Below are 16,472 nucleotides of genomic sequence, written 5' to 3' on the forward strand. Positions count from 1 at the left end.
ATGAAGAGTGGTCACATAACTATGGTCTGCTCTCTCCCCTCTTTGCACTGAGACACACTCCCTCTCCTTCATTGATTACTTAACATGAAGCACAGGGTGATAGAGGATCTCTAATAATCTATCTATCTGTCTGTCTGTCTGTGTGTCTGTGTGTGTGTCTGTGTGTGTGTGTGTGTGTGTGTGTGTGTGCCTGTGCACACCTGTGCATACACAAACACATTTTCACTCGATTTCACAAGTGTTTTTCCTGTCATTTTATTGAAAGTTTTCTGTAATTGTTTCCTTGTTGATTTGTTAATGAATGAGCACATGGATGTGTCTACTGTATTAAATGTAATAAACACTGCAACACCAGGACCCTCTGTCCCCTCTTGTTATAACAGTTTGCTGTCAATAAATGACAGTACAGTCAGCAACATTTCTAGGTGCTCTGATAAATAGTCACGTTATGCTGATGGAGTTCTGACACAAAAGAACTACAGCAATGCACTCTAATAATCTATCTATCTGTCTGTCTGTCTGTCTGTGTGTGTGTGTGTGTGTGTGTGTGTGTGTGTGTGTGTGTGTGCGTGTGTGTGTGTGTGTATTGTGTGAAGCTAGCATTTTTTTCCTGGTTATGTGTCCAGACTATTAGTTGTGAGGAATGTGCGCTTATGTAATGATCAGCATGGCAGAATTAATCTGCAGGTGCACCAAACCAAAACAATAAACTTTCTTCAGCTGCCAAACTCTAATCGGAGAAAGATTTGTCCTTCTAAATTCTTCCTTCAGCGTGTTTTGTAGTTTGAGCCCCAAAAGTATGAGAGACTTTAGAAAAATGAGAAAAGACACAAAGTCGCATATATACTTCCCGGGGGCTCTGGGCTTTTTGTGAAATGTAAACGTCAAAGAAGCAGTGAAGTGGAGGGTGAGGGTTGAAACCATCAGTAGGTTTCAGAGAGTGAAATGTTTGAAGGTTTTACAAAGAAGGAGTGAACAAGGACAATGCTCTGAAACCAGCGGATATTTCTACATTCTGGGTTTGATGATATATAGTATTACCGAAGCAGCCGCAACATTTTGACTTTACAAAGAAGGTCCTGTCCCCTCCATCTCTCTCCTCTCTGTGGGGCACCCAGCACATTGGGGCCCTGAACCTGAGCCCCATGAGTGTTAAGTAGATGTCAAAAGACAGCTGTGAAGGGAAACTCTGGTTTGCTGTCTCCATTACTACATTTTAAATCCCTAAAGGATAAAAACCCCTTTTACAGACTAATCTACAGTGTTGAAATATGCTCTATAAATAATTATCCTATGATTTATTTTACTTCTGCAATAATCTAAAGCTGTTAGTTGTTTGAGTTTGGACTTTAAACTCCTTAAACTCACGTCCTGAGGAGTTATCTTACAATTGATAACACCAGTAAACACTCAGGTAACACTGGAGTCACGTTGACATCAGTGACACATTATGTCCTCTTGTTCGGTTAATAGTTACAAACAGACACATGTGAACACATAAATCTTTGACCTTTCGTCTGTAAAGCCAAGAGAAACATATAAATGTTTCGGGAACAGTGCAGTTAAAAGGAATCTGTCATTTATTGGTCTGTTTTTGCAATCATTTACTTTATTTTGTTTTTATGTTATGAAGCATCGTGTCAGTTCAGACCGAGACTGAGGTCACGCCGCTGATCCTGCAGTACGTACTGTGCTTCTCAGTCATTGGCTCATTAAAAAAAAAAGAACATTTTATATCTTCAAATTGTATTCTTTTATATTGACTGAGTATAGTTGTGTCTAAAACAGTATCCCCTGTGCAGACAGAGACTATTTCACCATAATGAACAAACCTCTGTTCGTGAAACCTTTTGGTGTAGTGTGAAGAGAGCCCGGACCAGTCCTGTAAGAGGTCACACTACAATGTATGAATCACTTTTTGCTTTGTGAAACAGACCTGTATTGAGCCTATGCAAATCCACTACTACAGACTTGCGAGTTGACTTACCAGACCCAACTTTTGCAACGTTGGCAAAATCAATCAGTTACACCAAATACGATGTATGTTGATTATCAAAGTGTGTTGAACAGGGTGTGATGCTCGAAAATACAATTATTACCAAACAATACCCTTGCAAAGCAGTTCATTATCTGCACATTTATTCTACAGTTTATGATACTTAAATAAATTACCTGACAATTTATTTTTTTCCCTGAAATGCTGGAAGAAGTCACCCAGGCTGTCATAGTATTTAAGATAGATTTTATTCAGAATGGGTCTGAGTGGAAATACAAGAGTTTGTATTTTTTCAATAAAAAATATCATCGATAAATTCACAAAGCCCACCACTTTCATCCACTGTAACCTGGTTATTGTGAATCTGCAGGTGTGAAGAATGTAGACTTAGCCAGAGCCAAAAGATTGCGTCAGACACAATGCAGCAATGCAGAAAGCATTTAATGCTAATCCCTTTTGGACGCAGGTTTGTGGGGGCTTTTCCCAGACGCACAGGATCCACCATGTCGGTTCTTAAGGTGTCCGTGTTGCGATACAAGCAGGGAAAGTTGGGGTGTGGTGCCGTCATGTGGACAGATTATAACTTGTCGTCAGGGGCGGGGAGTTTCTCAAGTGTGGGCTCCATGCCCCAGATCTCACGAGCATACTGGGCAATGGTGCGATCACTGGAGAACTTGCCACATCCTGCAATGTTATAGATCACCTTCTTGGTCCATTCCTTGGGGTCCTGAAGTGAGGAGGAAAATGATTGATTAAGTGATCAATCATATAATAATAATATGATCAGTAATTAAAAGGGTTAGTAGCCCCGAGTCCCCTTCCATGGTTATACTGATTATATACTAATTAAAATCCTACGATGAATGCATAACAGACCTTCAGGAACCGTGTGACTTATGTAGCTTTTTAATAAACATACCTTGTAGAGAGCATTGACTTTCTCCTGGCATTTTATATATTCTTCATAATCAGCAAAGACCTTAAATCTGTGCAGAAAAAAAACGCGATTAATTCAGGTATATAGTGCAATGTGAATGCATATGGTGTTAATGTGTGCATGTGTGTATTCTTACGCCTGGTGTGCATGCAAACAGACTGTGAGTTGTTCTCTGTCTTTCTTTTCATGCGCCAGCGTGCAAGTTTATACACGTCCTTATTTGTATGTGCGTACGCGTGTGTGCGCCTCAGGCTGGTAATGTTAGATGTGCCTTTACCTGTCATGATGCATCAGCATGTCGACAATTTCTTTAAACAGGTCAGGCTGCTTTGGGCTAAAGAAGCCTCCAGCAATCTGGTCCATAGCCTGTTTCAGCTCAGGCAGGCGGTTGTAGTACTCTTGAGCGTGATATCTAAGCGGGACCAAAAATAAACAAAACGCACATTCAGGAAAACAGAAGCACAAACTTGTTGCTGTGGTAACCGGTCCATTAATGAAGGCGTAGTAGTCGGTGCCTATACAGAGGTATCAGCAGGTTCCCCAAGGCCACACCTGTTAGTGTGGACAAGATCAGCTTGGGTGGAGAAAAAACACTTGAGTCCGGTGAAAATGAAAACCTCTGTGCAAAGCTTATCAGAGCTCATGATGCTCACTGCATTGATATCAAAAGATCTTCACCGTTGGACTATTTAGGAGGTATTTCACCAAATGGACAGGTAGCGCACTGTGCTCTTACATGCAAAGACATTACATACTGTAGTGGCACAATCAGAAAAGACAGGGATGAACCTGTTTCTTGCCTCTGCTCCCTGTTATGTCCCCGTGTTAGAGGTACACGTGGAGAATGTAGATACAAAGTCCTTACCCTTTCTTGTCAAGTGCATCGACGTCGTCTACCAACATGCCGAAGATGAAAAGGTTGCCGTCGCCGGCCTCCTCGGCCATCTCAACATTTGCTCCGTCCATGGTGCCGATGGTCAGAGCGCCGTTCAACATGAACTTCATGTTGCCGGTGCCAGAGGCCTCAGTGCCAGCTGTGGAAATCTGCTCTGACAGGTCAGACGCGGGGATAACTGAAAGACAGAAGTAGAGGGTTGATGACTCTATTAATAATTTTATGTTTTCTGCTGCTATCAGAAAGTCCTGATTGGGGTCATTTGCAGGGATAGAAAAGAACATGATGACAAGCTTGAGAGCAGATAGCGAGAGGAAAAAAACATGGGAATAGGGCAGGGATGTGGGAATTACCTCTCTCTGCCAGTGTGACTCTGTAGTTCTCCAAAAAGATGACTTTGAGACGATCTCCAACCACAGGATCGTTGTTGACCACCTCACCAATAGCTGTGATCAGGCGGATAATCATCTTGGCAGTGTGGTATCCAGGAGCAGCCTGCATGACAGGAACAGTTGGAGGAAGAGTGTTAGATGAATTTAACCTGAGTTGTGGGTAGTGGGTCCGTTTTTAAAGCCCAGTTGCATACTGTTGAACGGTACAAACCTTTCCTCCAATCATGACAGTTCTTGGAGTCCACTGCTTGTTGGGCTCCTTCTTTATGCCTGGTGGACATATGAAGAGATTACAGGACTGGCACACAATCTGCCCTGAAATCATCTTAAAACTCACAGGATTTGATTTGGAGAAAAAGTGTCGGGCAGCAGATTTTGCATGTGCACTTACGGTTGTAGTAGGTGATGATGTGCAGACAGTTGAGCAGCTGTCTCTTGTATTCGTGGATTCTCTTGACTTGAAGGTCGAACATGGAGTTGGGGTTGATCTTCACCTTGTAGTGCTCCTCCAAGTGAACAGCAAACTTCATCTTGTTTTCCTACTTATCAAAACATTGACTTCATTATATAAAGGACAACAAGTTCAAGATTCTGAATGCTATCAGATACAACAGAAAAACACACAACAACATTGAAAAAGAAAACAACATTGTGTGTCAAAGAAGACTCCTTGACTCGCATATATGCTGACTACTTGTGCAGACTGCAGTTAAAGCTGTTCATGACGGCTGTGACATCGATCACAGAGCTCTGCAGGTTGACTCTGCTGCCTGATAGAAGTCCAGTATATCATTGGATAATCTGTGCATGTTATAATTAAAAGGCAATAACTACCTCATGATTTGTGCTATTGCCAGCTATAATAAAGCCGGAACTTCTATTCACAAGTATCTCCAAACTGACACATAACTGGAACGGCAAACTGAGGATAAAATAATACTTCACCTGCTTGACTTTGGCAACATCACGAATGAAAGCCTCGTCGTTCACGAACTCGCGGAGACGCGTCAGCTGGTCGAGGTCCCGAATGAAGTCCTCACCAATTCTCTGTTAACAACAATGTTGAGAATAAATAAATCAAAGATGTTTAGCCAACAGTGTTGTTTGTGTGACTTGTGCACGTTAAAACACAGCTGACCTCGGCGATGACCTCAGCCAGCCCAGGGTTGCACATGACCAGCCAGCGGCGAGGAGTGATGCCGTTGGTCTTGTTTTGGAACTTATGTGGCTCCATTTCGTAGAAGTCCTTGAAACTGCAGGCAGAGTGAAGCATCACATATATCAGAACACACACACGCGATGCAGCAACATAGAGGCAGGGGATTTATGAAACAGATACGGCAACATATACTACACATACATGTAGTGTTTTTTGGGTGATTTAGCACTTCAGAGTATTATGGGAAAAATGTTTATTTAGCGGACATACACAGTAGCTTTGAGGATGTCGGAGTGTATACGGGCCACTCCGTTGACAGCATGGGAGCCCACGATGCACAAATGGGCCATGTTGATCCTCTTCTGTCCCCCTTCCTCAATGATGGACATGCGGCTCACACGATCATGATCACCAGGGAACCTGGCAGCAACTCTCTGCAAAGTTCAAAAGAACATGAGGCACCACAGGTTGTATTTTTTGTTTTTGCATGCTGAATTGTGGATTTATATCGTCATGTATATTAAAGTAAGTCAACATGGCTAACAATTCAAGGTTTTAGGACTCCCAGTTGATAAACAAGGGTAATAAAAGACAGATGTCTCAGTGTGACAAGGCTCAGATTAGATAAGAGGAAGGGGCTGAAGGGGGGTGTAAATGAGTATATTAAAAGTAAGTCAACATGGCTAATCTAAAATACAAATGAGCAGCAACAGGACCATTTACATCAGTATGTAAGTAAATAAATGAAATGCAGTGTATTGTTGAGCTGCAACTCGTAAAAAGTGTCCACCACTTCCTGTCAGAAATATTTCTCCTTCCATTCAGGAACATAGGCCGTAACTTAGTTCTGACAGATGTTGCGATGAAAAGTTAATAAAAACAGGTTGTTCTTTGATGTCCAACATTTATGTCCTCATGTTAATATTTGAAGTCATTCATTATCTTTTTCACAGTGGCAAGAATAATATGCAAGATATATATTTTTTCTGCCTTCCTAATCTCAAATGTTTTCAATATTATGTTTTTAAATTTTACTCTGTAAAGGTCCCACTTTAAATGTAATCATCACCCAGATCTTTCGATTGCACCGATCTTTGACATCATCCCACTTCCTTAACTTGTGTGATGGAAAATGTTCCCTGTACTAGTACTTTTCTACTGTGACACATTTACCTGTTTCTATTGTCGGCCCACTTGGTGGTTTGACCCTTTTTGTTTTCGTAGATAACACTTCAAGGTTTTAGGACTCCCAGTTAATAAACAAGGGTAATAAAAGACAGATGCCTCAGCGTGACAAGGCTCAGATTAGATAAGAGGAAGTGGCTGAAGGGGGGTGTCAATGAGCAGTTAGAAACTGTTCACTAGATGTTTCCCCACCCTATGCTCAGGTCCTTTATAAGCTATAGAGACGGGGCACTGTCGGCTCATCCTCCTGCAGACTACGCTGCATTCATGTATGACGATGGAGCCTTCTCTGCGCAGAGAATAAATACTCCAAAGACAAACTTCTTCTCTCAATGTTCCTTATTTCAGTATTGTAGGACTCACTCTGTACTAATAAATAGTTCTCCCACCACACTTCTCCATTGTGTTCAACCACACTGATGAAAGTACAGAGCTATTATCATAGCACGACTTTATTACTATGACACGTAACTACAGAGAACATTAACAGTGTGTGATCCCTCTGCCGCCATAAATATACATTGTATGCAGTGCATTATGGAAAGGATGACATGTTGCAATGTGCAGTACCAACCTCCAGGTGGCGACGGTTGATCTCATAGACAATTTCCAGGTGGCGAGGCAGCAGACTAGCAAACAGGTCGATCGGCCAGCGCTCCAGAGCTTCAGGAAGGACGGTGTGGTTGGTGTAGGCACAGGTGCGCACGCATATGTCCCAAGCCTGAACACCAGCAAGAGGAAATACATAGCCTCCATGTAAATATTTTACTATTATATACCTATTTCTTTTAGTAATGGTGGTGGTAAGTAATTTATGAACGGCACCAAAATGGTGATGTCCCAATCAAAAACACTGCAACATGAAGCAGAGCAAGAGAAGTTTCATGGTTTTAAACACTACATTTGAAAAATCCAGCTATGAAGCTGTGAAACATGAAGCTCTGTTGTTACACCAGTGTTGCTCTTCCTCACCGTGTCCCAATCAAGTTTCTCCTCATCAACCAGAACCCTCATCAGCTCAGGAATAGCCATGGCTGGGTGAGTGTCATTCAGCTGGATAGCGACCTGAATATGCAGCACATTATTAAATGTCAATACAGAATTATAATATGGCATGAAGTGCTTTGTAGCCTACTGTTCATTTCAATAAGATACAATAAAACCCACCTACAACCTGTTTAACACAATGACAAAGGCAATTTAAGAAAAGCAGAGAGAGAACATCGAGGGGAATCTTTTCATTTTTGACAGAAAGTAGTTTTTTCGCTTCACCTTGTCAGGCAGTTTGCTGAAGTCTGTGCGAACAATCTCCCTGGAGCCAAACTTAGAGACCTTGAAACGGCGGATGATGTCTTGCAGGGTGGCAGACACCACAAAGTATTCCTGCTTCAGACGGAGCTCCTTCCCTTCAAAGAACTGAGGACAAAGACACACATTTGTTCTGTTTCTGCTCTGCAGGCAAACATGAATCGTTTTTTAAATGCATTAGCATTTTGCATATGTGTGACTGGTAGCCTATTCATGAATGGACAACCTAAATCTTTCCATATTGATGAAATAATTACCCAAACCAAAGGTAACAAGGAATAAGTAGCACATCTGTGGCTGTCTAATATGTAGTGTTTTTATCATGCAATTGTATCACCTTTGCATAACATCAAACACCCATAGTATCCAGTTGTATGCTAATGCGTGTGTTGGTGTCTTTGTATTGTGTAAATGTAAAGCTTCCTCCATCATTCATTTGTGTTTGACCTGGACTAAAAGTTACCATATTTTTCTTTTTCATATTTTGTTTGATTTCACATTTATTAAGCCACCAAAGTAGAGGGGACCACTATCAATTATAAATATATAGGTGAATATAAAATAAATAAATAAAAGACAGCTAAACTATCACCTTGCCCCACATGCTGGCAACAGAAAAAAAGTGTGATTTTAGTGAAACTGGATTAATGCATGACATAAAAACCCTTTGTTGATGTAATTTATCAATATTTACAGTTTCTGGTCAGTGTCCGGATATAGCATAGCCTAGAATAGCGGGGTTTTAATTGCGTTTTGGTCGAGATCGAGGCTGCTATTTGCCTGACGCTCGCACATTTACCAATATGTCAACTGCCTCGAGATTGGGAAAACAACAATGCGCATGTCCAAAGCCCTGCAATCAATGTGGACAGCACTGGATGAGATGACACAGGCCTGAATGCGGGTTGCCCTGCTGCAATTTGATTGCCTGTTTGTCAAGTACTGTTGATGTCATTTTATCGTAGCTGGCAGAAGTTTGAGGAAGAAAGTAACTGTGGTCCACATAAACAATGTGGATTAGCTGCTCCAGGACAAATGTGAAAGTCTGCTCCTCGGTGACCATCAGCCGAGAGACATTGTTGTAAACCAAACCGCTGGTAAATATAATCAGATTAAACGTGGCGTGGTTCCTCAGGAGAATATGGCTAACTGCTTGCTTTTTGCGACCCGTGTGTTTTTTTATTCGGAGGGGATGGTATCAGGCCAAGAACAGGCTTTCAGGATCTTAAGCATCTTTCTGAGGGGATTAACGTCACCAAACGCGCAAAATAGCAGGACGGCAAATACAAACGGGGGAGTTGAGCACAGTAACAAGTGGAGGAGAACAGGTATGTGCTCGGTCACCTGTAATCATCTGTGTTAAAGTGTGGGAATTGTGAAACAGCGCATTTGTCAAATCGTGAAATGATGTCATTTTCTGGTTTTGAATGTGTGCAAAGTAATTACGATGAGTTATTCTAAAGTGGTCAACTTGTCTGTTAAAATATAATAATGACAAATTAACTAATACGTTGCAAACCCTGATATAAAGCCTTTAATTATATTCATATGAAATTGGGGAAAGTGGAACATTTCTGATTTTCAATGAATGAGATTGTTGTTAACTGCTGAAAATGTTTCATTTCGATGAACTAATCAGGGAATCCACTAATTTGCTCAGTGTTTCTAAAATAATGTTAAATTACACAATATGATAGAACAGCATTGTAACACTGACTGGAATGAATTCAAACAGCTGTGATGTCAGGTCCACCACTGTTTCTGCTCTTACTTGCACAGACATAAATTGCGAGACCTGACATAAGTGGTATCTGGAGCTAGATGGTTATCTCCCAAATCCTCCTTCTTGAGCCTCCAAGGGAGGCAGCACATGGTGGGCAGCTCTTATGCCAACTATAAAAGACAGCTTCAGAGGAAGCTGAAAGAGCACACGGTGGCTCTAGCTGAAGACAAAGGATACTAGTCGGGGTCCAAATTATGGAAATCCATCTGAGTTAAGATGAGCCATGCGGTCATACAGGAGCCACGCAGTCTACAGCTCCTACAATGTTCAATATTACTTATTTCTTCATATTTCCTCTAATCCAGGTCTGCATGGTCATCCTTGTGCAGTTCTGATAGATTAAAAGGTAAAATAGTCATATTTTTCACCTACATTGTCGTTGGGATACAGCACACGGGAGATGTTCTCAGCCAAGTTTCTGTCCAAAACAGCCTGAATGTAGCCACCAACATTGACTGTAAGGGGAAAAAGATGTAAACTGCATTCATTCAAGCTTGTTTGACAGCTGTTGCATGATTGAAAATGTTTGGTACACTGGCAGACACGTACAGTCTTTAAGGTTAAAATCGCAAGGAGCCTTAGCTGACCACAGCCTCATGGTGTTGACGACGTTGTTTCTGTAGCCAGGGATAGGGGTGTCATATGGCAAAGCCAGCACTACCTGTCGATACCAACACAGGAAAAGACATAAATAAATAAATCCCCTCACCTCAGAAAGCGTTGATTACTCTTTATTTTTCTATAAATAATATTTTCACCTGAGTGTCAACCCATTTGACACCATCGGGGTGGTGCTCGGTCCTGCCATAGTAGTGCACTGGACGCATGTACTCAGGGCGTGCTTTCTCCCAGGGGTTGCCAAAGCGCAGCCAGTCATCAGCCTCCTCAACCTGGATAGTGACGGATATTTATATTGAAGGGAAAAACACTCATTAGTGGCTTTTGAGCTGAGCCAGAGAGAAAATAATAATGAACATGAAGAAATGATAATGATGGACACAAATCCGACAGGTGATTTAAGGTGAAAATGAAACAGAAGCAGCTATTCTTGCTCACTGAAACAAGACTACAAAGTACTTTTTTTTTTTTTCTAACCTGCCAGCCATTGACAATTTTTTGATTGAAGATACCAAATTCGTAGCGAATACCGTAACCGTAGGCAGCCAGCCCCAGTGAAGCCATGGAGTCCAGGAAACAGGCTGAAAACCAGTGACGGCACATGGAGAGAAAAAAACAGAATCAACATCTGACAGGCTCTTATGTAAAACGATGCATTATTTAAGTCAGTCGGCAGAGGTAACATTTCTTTGAATTCATCAAATATGACGAGTGAAAAGATGTTCACCAGCAAGACGTCCCAGGCCACCATTTCCCAAACCAGCGTCTTCCTCCATGTCTTCCAGTTCCTCCATGTCCAGACCCAACTGTAGAACAACGGGACACATCATGGACTAATGAGATGATACCCCCTTATACAATAGTTGGAAAAAGAAATCTCACAGTTTTAAGGGGAATAGATGTAGTGTCTCTGTCTCACCTGGTACATGGCCTCATCACAGGCGTTCTCCAGCGCGAGGTTCACCATGGTGTTTTGGAGGGTGCGGCCCATGTAGAACTCAAGGGAGATGTAGTACACGCGCTACAGGTTTGGAAGAAGGGAAGAAATAACCAAACTGAATGAACAGAGTGTCATTGTATGATTTAGGATTAGAGAAAAGGTCTCCACAGTAGCATGATGGGTACAAAATCTGTGAAATCGTATGCCAAATGTTACAATAACATCCACCCCAGACTATGAAAGGAATCTTCAAGTTTAATTATTTGGCTTCATGGTTGGGAGTGCATGGAAATCTGCCACCTGAGCCTGTGTTTAGCCTTTGCCATTTAGTTGGTTTTTTTTTTCCTCCTCTGACATGGAGGGGGTGGGCACAGGCTGAGGAGGAGAGGCAGAGGAGAGGAGAGGAGAGAAGGGACTGGGGGACAGATTGCTTTGGGTGTTACATAACACCAACATTTTGGCCCGGGCAAAAATAGCTCCTGTAGAGGTCGCTGCAAATGTCAGCCGGAGCCTGATACCCTTTCATTACGGAGTTCAAGTTGGGAACGGAGTGGTACAGATAGATTTGTAGAAAAAGAATGAATACAACTGACAGAGCCATAACACTAAGTAGCTACCTGTTTCTCTTGAACTATATACGACTGTATGTTACACATTTTATTGGACTTCAATCCTAGTTTCATCTCATTATGCTGATTAGCTGTTTTTTTTTTACCCCCCAAGAATGCATATTGGCATTATGAACAATAAATCCTGTTGCCGTAACAGTGACTTTGCAGTTCGCAATCTCACATGCAACACAAAACTCCAGCCTGAATTTAGATTTCCTCCCTCCTCCGGTTTCTGTTTAGACCTTTTAGGGATCCACCTTTGACCTTTTCAGTCTAGAGCAGTTGGGAGGTCAGATGTTTTTTGAGTTAGAGGTTGCAGCCCACCAACATCTAATTAGACAGTATCTGAAAACTGGCTTGATGTGAGAAGTAAATGTCTCCCTACTGAGATTAATACGTAAGGGTTTTGGAAGTTAAACTACAGAACAGTAACCCTGCGGAGTAAGCCGAGAGGAGCAGGGACATTTTCCTCCCATGTTAAGAAAAGAAAAGTCATCCTCTTTATTCAGTAGGGTTATTAATGAGCTTGCTAGGACATTTGTTTTTTCTGCTAAGTAAATACAATTTGTACTCTGCCTCTGAAACCTCTATTGTGATTACACAGTTTTGTGAGATATTTTCAAGGAATTTCAATTTTTTTGCTGCTTTATTCTGGTGACGCAAGCTTCCTATTGTTGTTTTAAGGTTGTTTCTGTAGCTGGTTGTTAGTAACACTGCAGTGGCTGAGGCATAGCTTCTCTGTTCGGCTATGTGACTGCTTATATATGAACTCCGATGCCCTTCGAGGCATGTGTTCATATGACGCAAGGAAGGGATATGCGCTTTATGGTCAGACAGGATGGGAACAGAAGGTCATGGAGCGGTTTAACGTTTCAACACACTATAAGAACGACAGCATACCAGCAGAGTGCTAAGAAGCCCTGATGAAGTTTAAATGCCATGACCTTACACTGACTTCAGGCTGCTGGAAGTACAGTGGAAGAATATAAATCCCTTGCTCTTATGAAAATGATTAATGGCCTTTTGTTTAATATGTGCGAAATGTGCAGAAGTTATTTCATGACACGGTATAAGATTCAAGTTCTGGCGCAGAATTCCCTCTGTTTACTGAGCAGGCAATGAGTGCACGATGAAACAGACTTTTTTTTAGATGTCCTGAAGGTGTGAACCAGTTAGATGAGATATAGCTTCCACCTGTACCGTGTGTGTGGGGCAAACAATACTAAATGTAGTATTGTAGTTATCTTTGTCACAAACACAAGATATGATACTGTTTATGCCATTTTTGTCATTAAAAGAATAGCACACCTTTTTAAGTAAATTATTAAATCAATACACTCAATATAAATCTTGGTGCTGTTGTGACTTACTTTTGGATCTTTCTCATAGTAGTGCTGCTGGGTTCTGATCCACCTGCCAATCAAGTGCTCCCGCACAGTGTGGGCGAGAGCAAAGTAGTAATCCCTTCTGGTGGCCACATTTCTGTCCTTGACCAGCGTGAAGTGGAGATGTCTGTTGAAATCTTGCTTCAATGCTGAAATGTTCTCGACGCCGGCGAGGCCTCGCACGGAAATCTGTTTCTTTCTATCGTGGTCGGACAAGGGTTTCGACATGGTGGCACTAGCTGTAGCAGCTCAGGGCTCTGACTCTGGCAGAAGGTAAACAGTAACACAGCAGGCACACACCACCAGGCCCACACACAGCAAGAGAGGCGCCCACACCACAGGCTCTGGTTCAGCATTTTAAAGGCACGGCTATGAATATTAAGGAGTGGGTGGAGCAGATTGTATATATTAGGTAAAGGGTGGGGGATATGTTGAGGGTAGAGGTTGTAACTTTTTTAATTATGCGACACGTGATTAACTACGGGGGCCCATCTTGGATCAAAAACATAAGATTGGCAGCACTACGTGGCACCTTAAAGGGTGATGATGTCATTTACAGTACATCTATATTTATCGTGACAACAATAACATTTCAGCTCTTTGATTGGTCAAAACCACTGATTATTTTCAGTCAACCTGATCAAAGCAGTTCGAGCAATCTCAATCTTCCTATTTAGAAAAAGCATTTTCTATTTGTATTCTGGGTCATGCTTGTATTTTACAGTTACATACTTCATGTGACACTGTTCATTTTCATCATTAAAATAACAACCTGACTTAGAAACGGATTATTATCTTTTTCTAGTTATATTTAGTTATATGTAATTACTCCACTGCCCACGTGTGTAAAAGCATTGTCTGACATTGTAGAAAGGACCATGTGCTGGGCACAATATTTGGCAGCTACAGTGGATAACCTATTTTTCTCCCCATAGTTGGCAGGGGAGCTTTGGCCAGCAGATGGTTGCGATACATTAAATTAATTTTGTTGCACCTAAAAAGCAAAGCACTGCAAAAATCATCCAATTCTCATATTGTAGGATGGGTTATATTTGTATATGTATATTAAGTTTCTGCATGAAATGGAAGATACGGGGCTTATTTTGTTTTAACAATCCACTCTGGATAAGGACTCGCATAGCAACCCCAACAGCATTGCAATGTTTAACATTTCCCTGCTACTGTATTACTTCATGAATACTGTAAGTAGCGGTACTAGTTATAAACCAGCGATCCAGAGTCTATGCAGATCACATCTGTTCAAGAGCCTGGAGCAATAACCGACACAACAGCAGCAGCTGCAGCATAGCTACTAAAACCAGCTCTATTCTCAGTTATCACTCTTGCCAAACTATCATGAAGTCTTGACCCTCTATAAATAGCAGCTCTGACCCAGTCCCAAAGGCCATGATATTTGAAAGGCATATCTTGTTAATGTCAGCAAGAGCCGGCAGACAACACTAGTATATTACTCTGAGTGGGACCACAGCAGAAGGGGGACGGCAGTATTTGTTGAGCTGTTTTCAGTAGGATGCAGTGCACGCTTATCATTATCTTGTTAAAAGGGGGGTTCTGCCTTTGGACTGAAATTGGTTAAAAGACTGACTGTTACTTTAATGTCGAGATGTACTGGATTGAACTGCATTTTGGATAAATGTTGACAGGAAAAGTACTGGGAGTAACATCATCACATCTTTCTAGCCATTTGCCACTCTGTCGCATGATTCGCAAAGATGCAAAAAGGAAAGAATAAAAAAAATAAAAATAAACGATGCAACTGTCAAACACCACAACAGCTTAATAGAAATCAAATTGCCTGTGGTGGTTGGCAGTGCTTAATGGCCCTTTCTGCATCATTTGAAGAATTTTTTAGAACTTACACATTATATAAATGCTGTCTACACCATTTCCTGTTGTGATGCTTTTTAATATTCCTGCATGCCAAATGACCCCCAGAACAGAACAACCATCACACAACAGATGACAGAGATTGAAGCTGGCATGGCCCCGATTTGTCCATTATGATGAGCAAATTATATTCTTACATGTCTACTGGGTGTTCTGTCAAATGGTACATCAAGCATTTCAAGACCACACTGAATGAATGCACTGCCTGATGGAAACTGTGAAAAAAAAACAACAATATTCTTGATGTGAAGGCAAGTTTTCAACAAGAATCGGAGTTGTTAGGACAGCCTAGTCATTGGACCACGTCCACGTGCCAGCACAACGTGACCTGTTTTTTCTTTCTCTATATTGTCCATCTGCAGAATCTGTCTTTTCAGTTCACAGTTATTTATGATCTCTTCATCATATAATCAGGAAGACGCATGGAAATTTAATTAATTTAGATTTTAAATTGACTCCTTGGAGAATATGAAGTCAATTAACTATGATGTTAATGAATGCTCTGATTGCCCAACAGTAACCACAGTTATTAAGGCGCCTGTGTTGCCAGGTAGACATTAGAAAAGAGTGTAGATTGCAACTGATTGACAGTGGCTTATCGGAGGGTGGTGCGGACTGGGATTTACGTGGAAACTCACTTTTTCTTGTCCTAAACAAGCATGTTCTGTTTTTTAAGGCATTGTATATATATATAGACAGAAACAGTATGTGCAGGCATAACAGGGAGTAGAATGAGGAAGGAAAAAGCTCCCTTTGTGTTGCTAACACTATTGACATTTAAGATTTGGTGTGCAGTTTTGAAATATATAATCATTTTCATAGCAGGTAATTGTTTATCTCTGATTTGCTGCAAACGTCATTGCTAATTTGAGTGTTGTGAACACGATGTTGCCTATAGCTACCATGAAAATGTTGAGATGAAACGTGCATCATGTAAACTTATCTGGATATTTTATGAATGTTAGGCATATACTGTATGTAGTTTTAAAATCATTGAACAATATTTTTAGGTACCTTACCTATTGATCAGGTCTGTTTTAGGCACTGAACAACAAAGCCTGGGGAGATTTTTTTCAATACGATACTCTGCAACATATGAAGCTGACAATACAGCAAAACCTCCCTTCACACAGTTGTAAATGTATCTGAAAGCTGTCGCACAGAATAATGTGTTACATTTGCAGGTGCAATCTACGTCTGGCACCTCCATGTCCAACATCATGTTGCACTGCATCCTTTCGATAAGCATTCGATTTTTTTATTGATCACTTTTTCCTTTCTTCTTTATTTCTCCCCAGTTTCTTGGTATTTCTGCATTTGGCCAGTTTGTGAATTCAGCTCTAAAGAAAGAAAGG

General features: G+C 41.3%; 1 protein-coding gene across 1 annotated transcript; it reads right to left on the minus strand.

Annotated features, from left to right (window-relative positions):
- Nucleotides 1–2,225: 2,225 nt before the first annotated feature.
- LOC116395379 (glycogen phosphorylase, muscle form-like) lies at nucleotides 2,226–13,535 on the minus strand. Its single transcript, XM_031869238.1, has 20 exons — nucleotides 13,195–13,535; nucleotides 11,193–11,294; nucleotides 11,001–11,079; nucleotides 10,751–10,854; nucleotides 10,414–10,545; nucleotides 10,205–10,316; nucleotides 10,028–10,110; nucleotides 7,837–7,980; nucleotides 7,537–7,629; nucleotides 7,139–7,285; nucleotides 5,650–5,813; nucleotides 5,359–5,473; nucleotides 5,166–5,267; nucleotides 4,612–4,759; nucleotides 4,432–4,490; nucleotides 4,182–4,323; nucleotides 3,799–4,006; nucleotides 3,211–3,345; nucleotides 2,916–2,982; nucleotides 2,226–2,723 (listed from the first exon to the last, which is right to left on the minus strand). The coding sequence occupies exons 1-20, from the start codon at nucleotides 13,435–13,437 to the stop codon at nucleotides 2,574–2,576; spliced, it is 2,529 nt and encodes an 842-aa protein (XP_031725098.1). The 5' UTR covers nucleotides 13,438–13,535; the 3' UTR covers nucleotides 2,226–2,573.
- Between the last annotated feature and the right edge of the window lie 2,937 nt (nucleotides 13,536–16,472).

The sequence above is a fragment of the Anarrhichthys ocellatus genome, unplaced genomic scaffold (assembly GCF_004355925.1).
Source record: "Anarrhichthys ocellatus isolate YVR2014 unplaced genomic scaffold, GSC_Weel_1.0 scaffold46, whole genome shotgun sequence".
Taxonomy (NCBI): domain Eukaryota; kingdom Metazoa; phylum Chordata; class Actinopteri; order Perciformes; family Anarhichadidae; genus Anarrhichthys; species Anarrhichthys ocellatus.

Bases quoted from the DNA above. Each gene is read 5' to 3' on its own strand.
- LOC116395379 (XM_031869238.1), bottom strand. From the start codon at position 13,437: ATGTCGAAACCCTTGTCCGACCACGATAGAAAGAAACAGATTTCCGTG. The intron at 10,317-10,413 runs GTGAAAATATTA...TGGTATCGACAG, and splicing joins TCAAATGGGTTGACACTCAG to GTAGTGCTGGCTTTGCCATA. The intron at 5,268-5,358 runs GTCAGCTGTGTT...TGTTGTTAACAG, and splicing joins TGGCTGAGGTCATCGCCGAG to AGAATTGGTGAGGACTTCAT.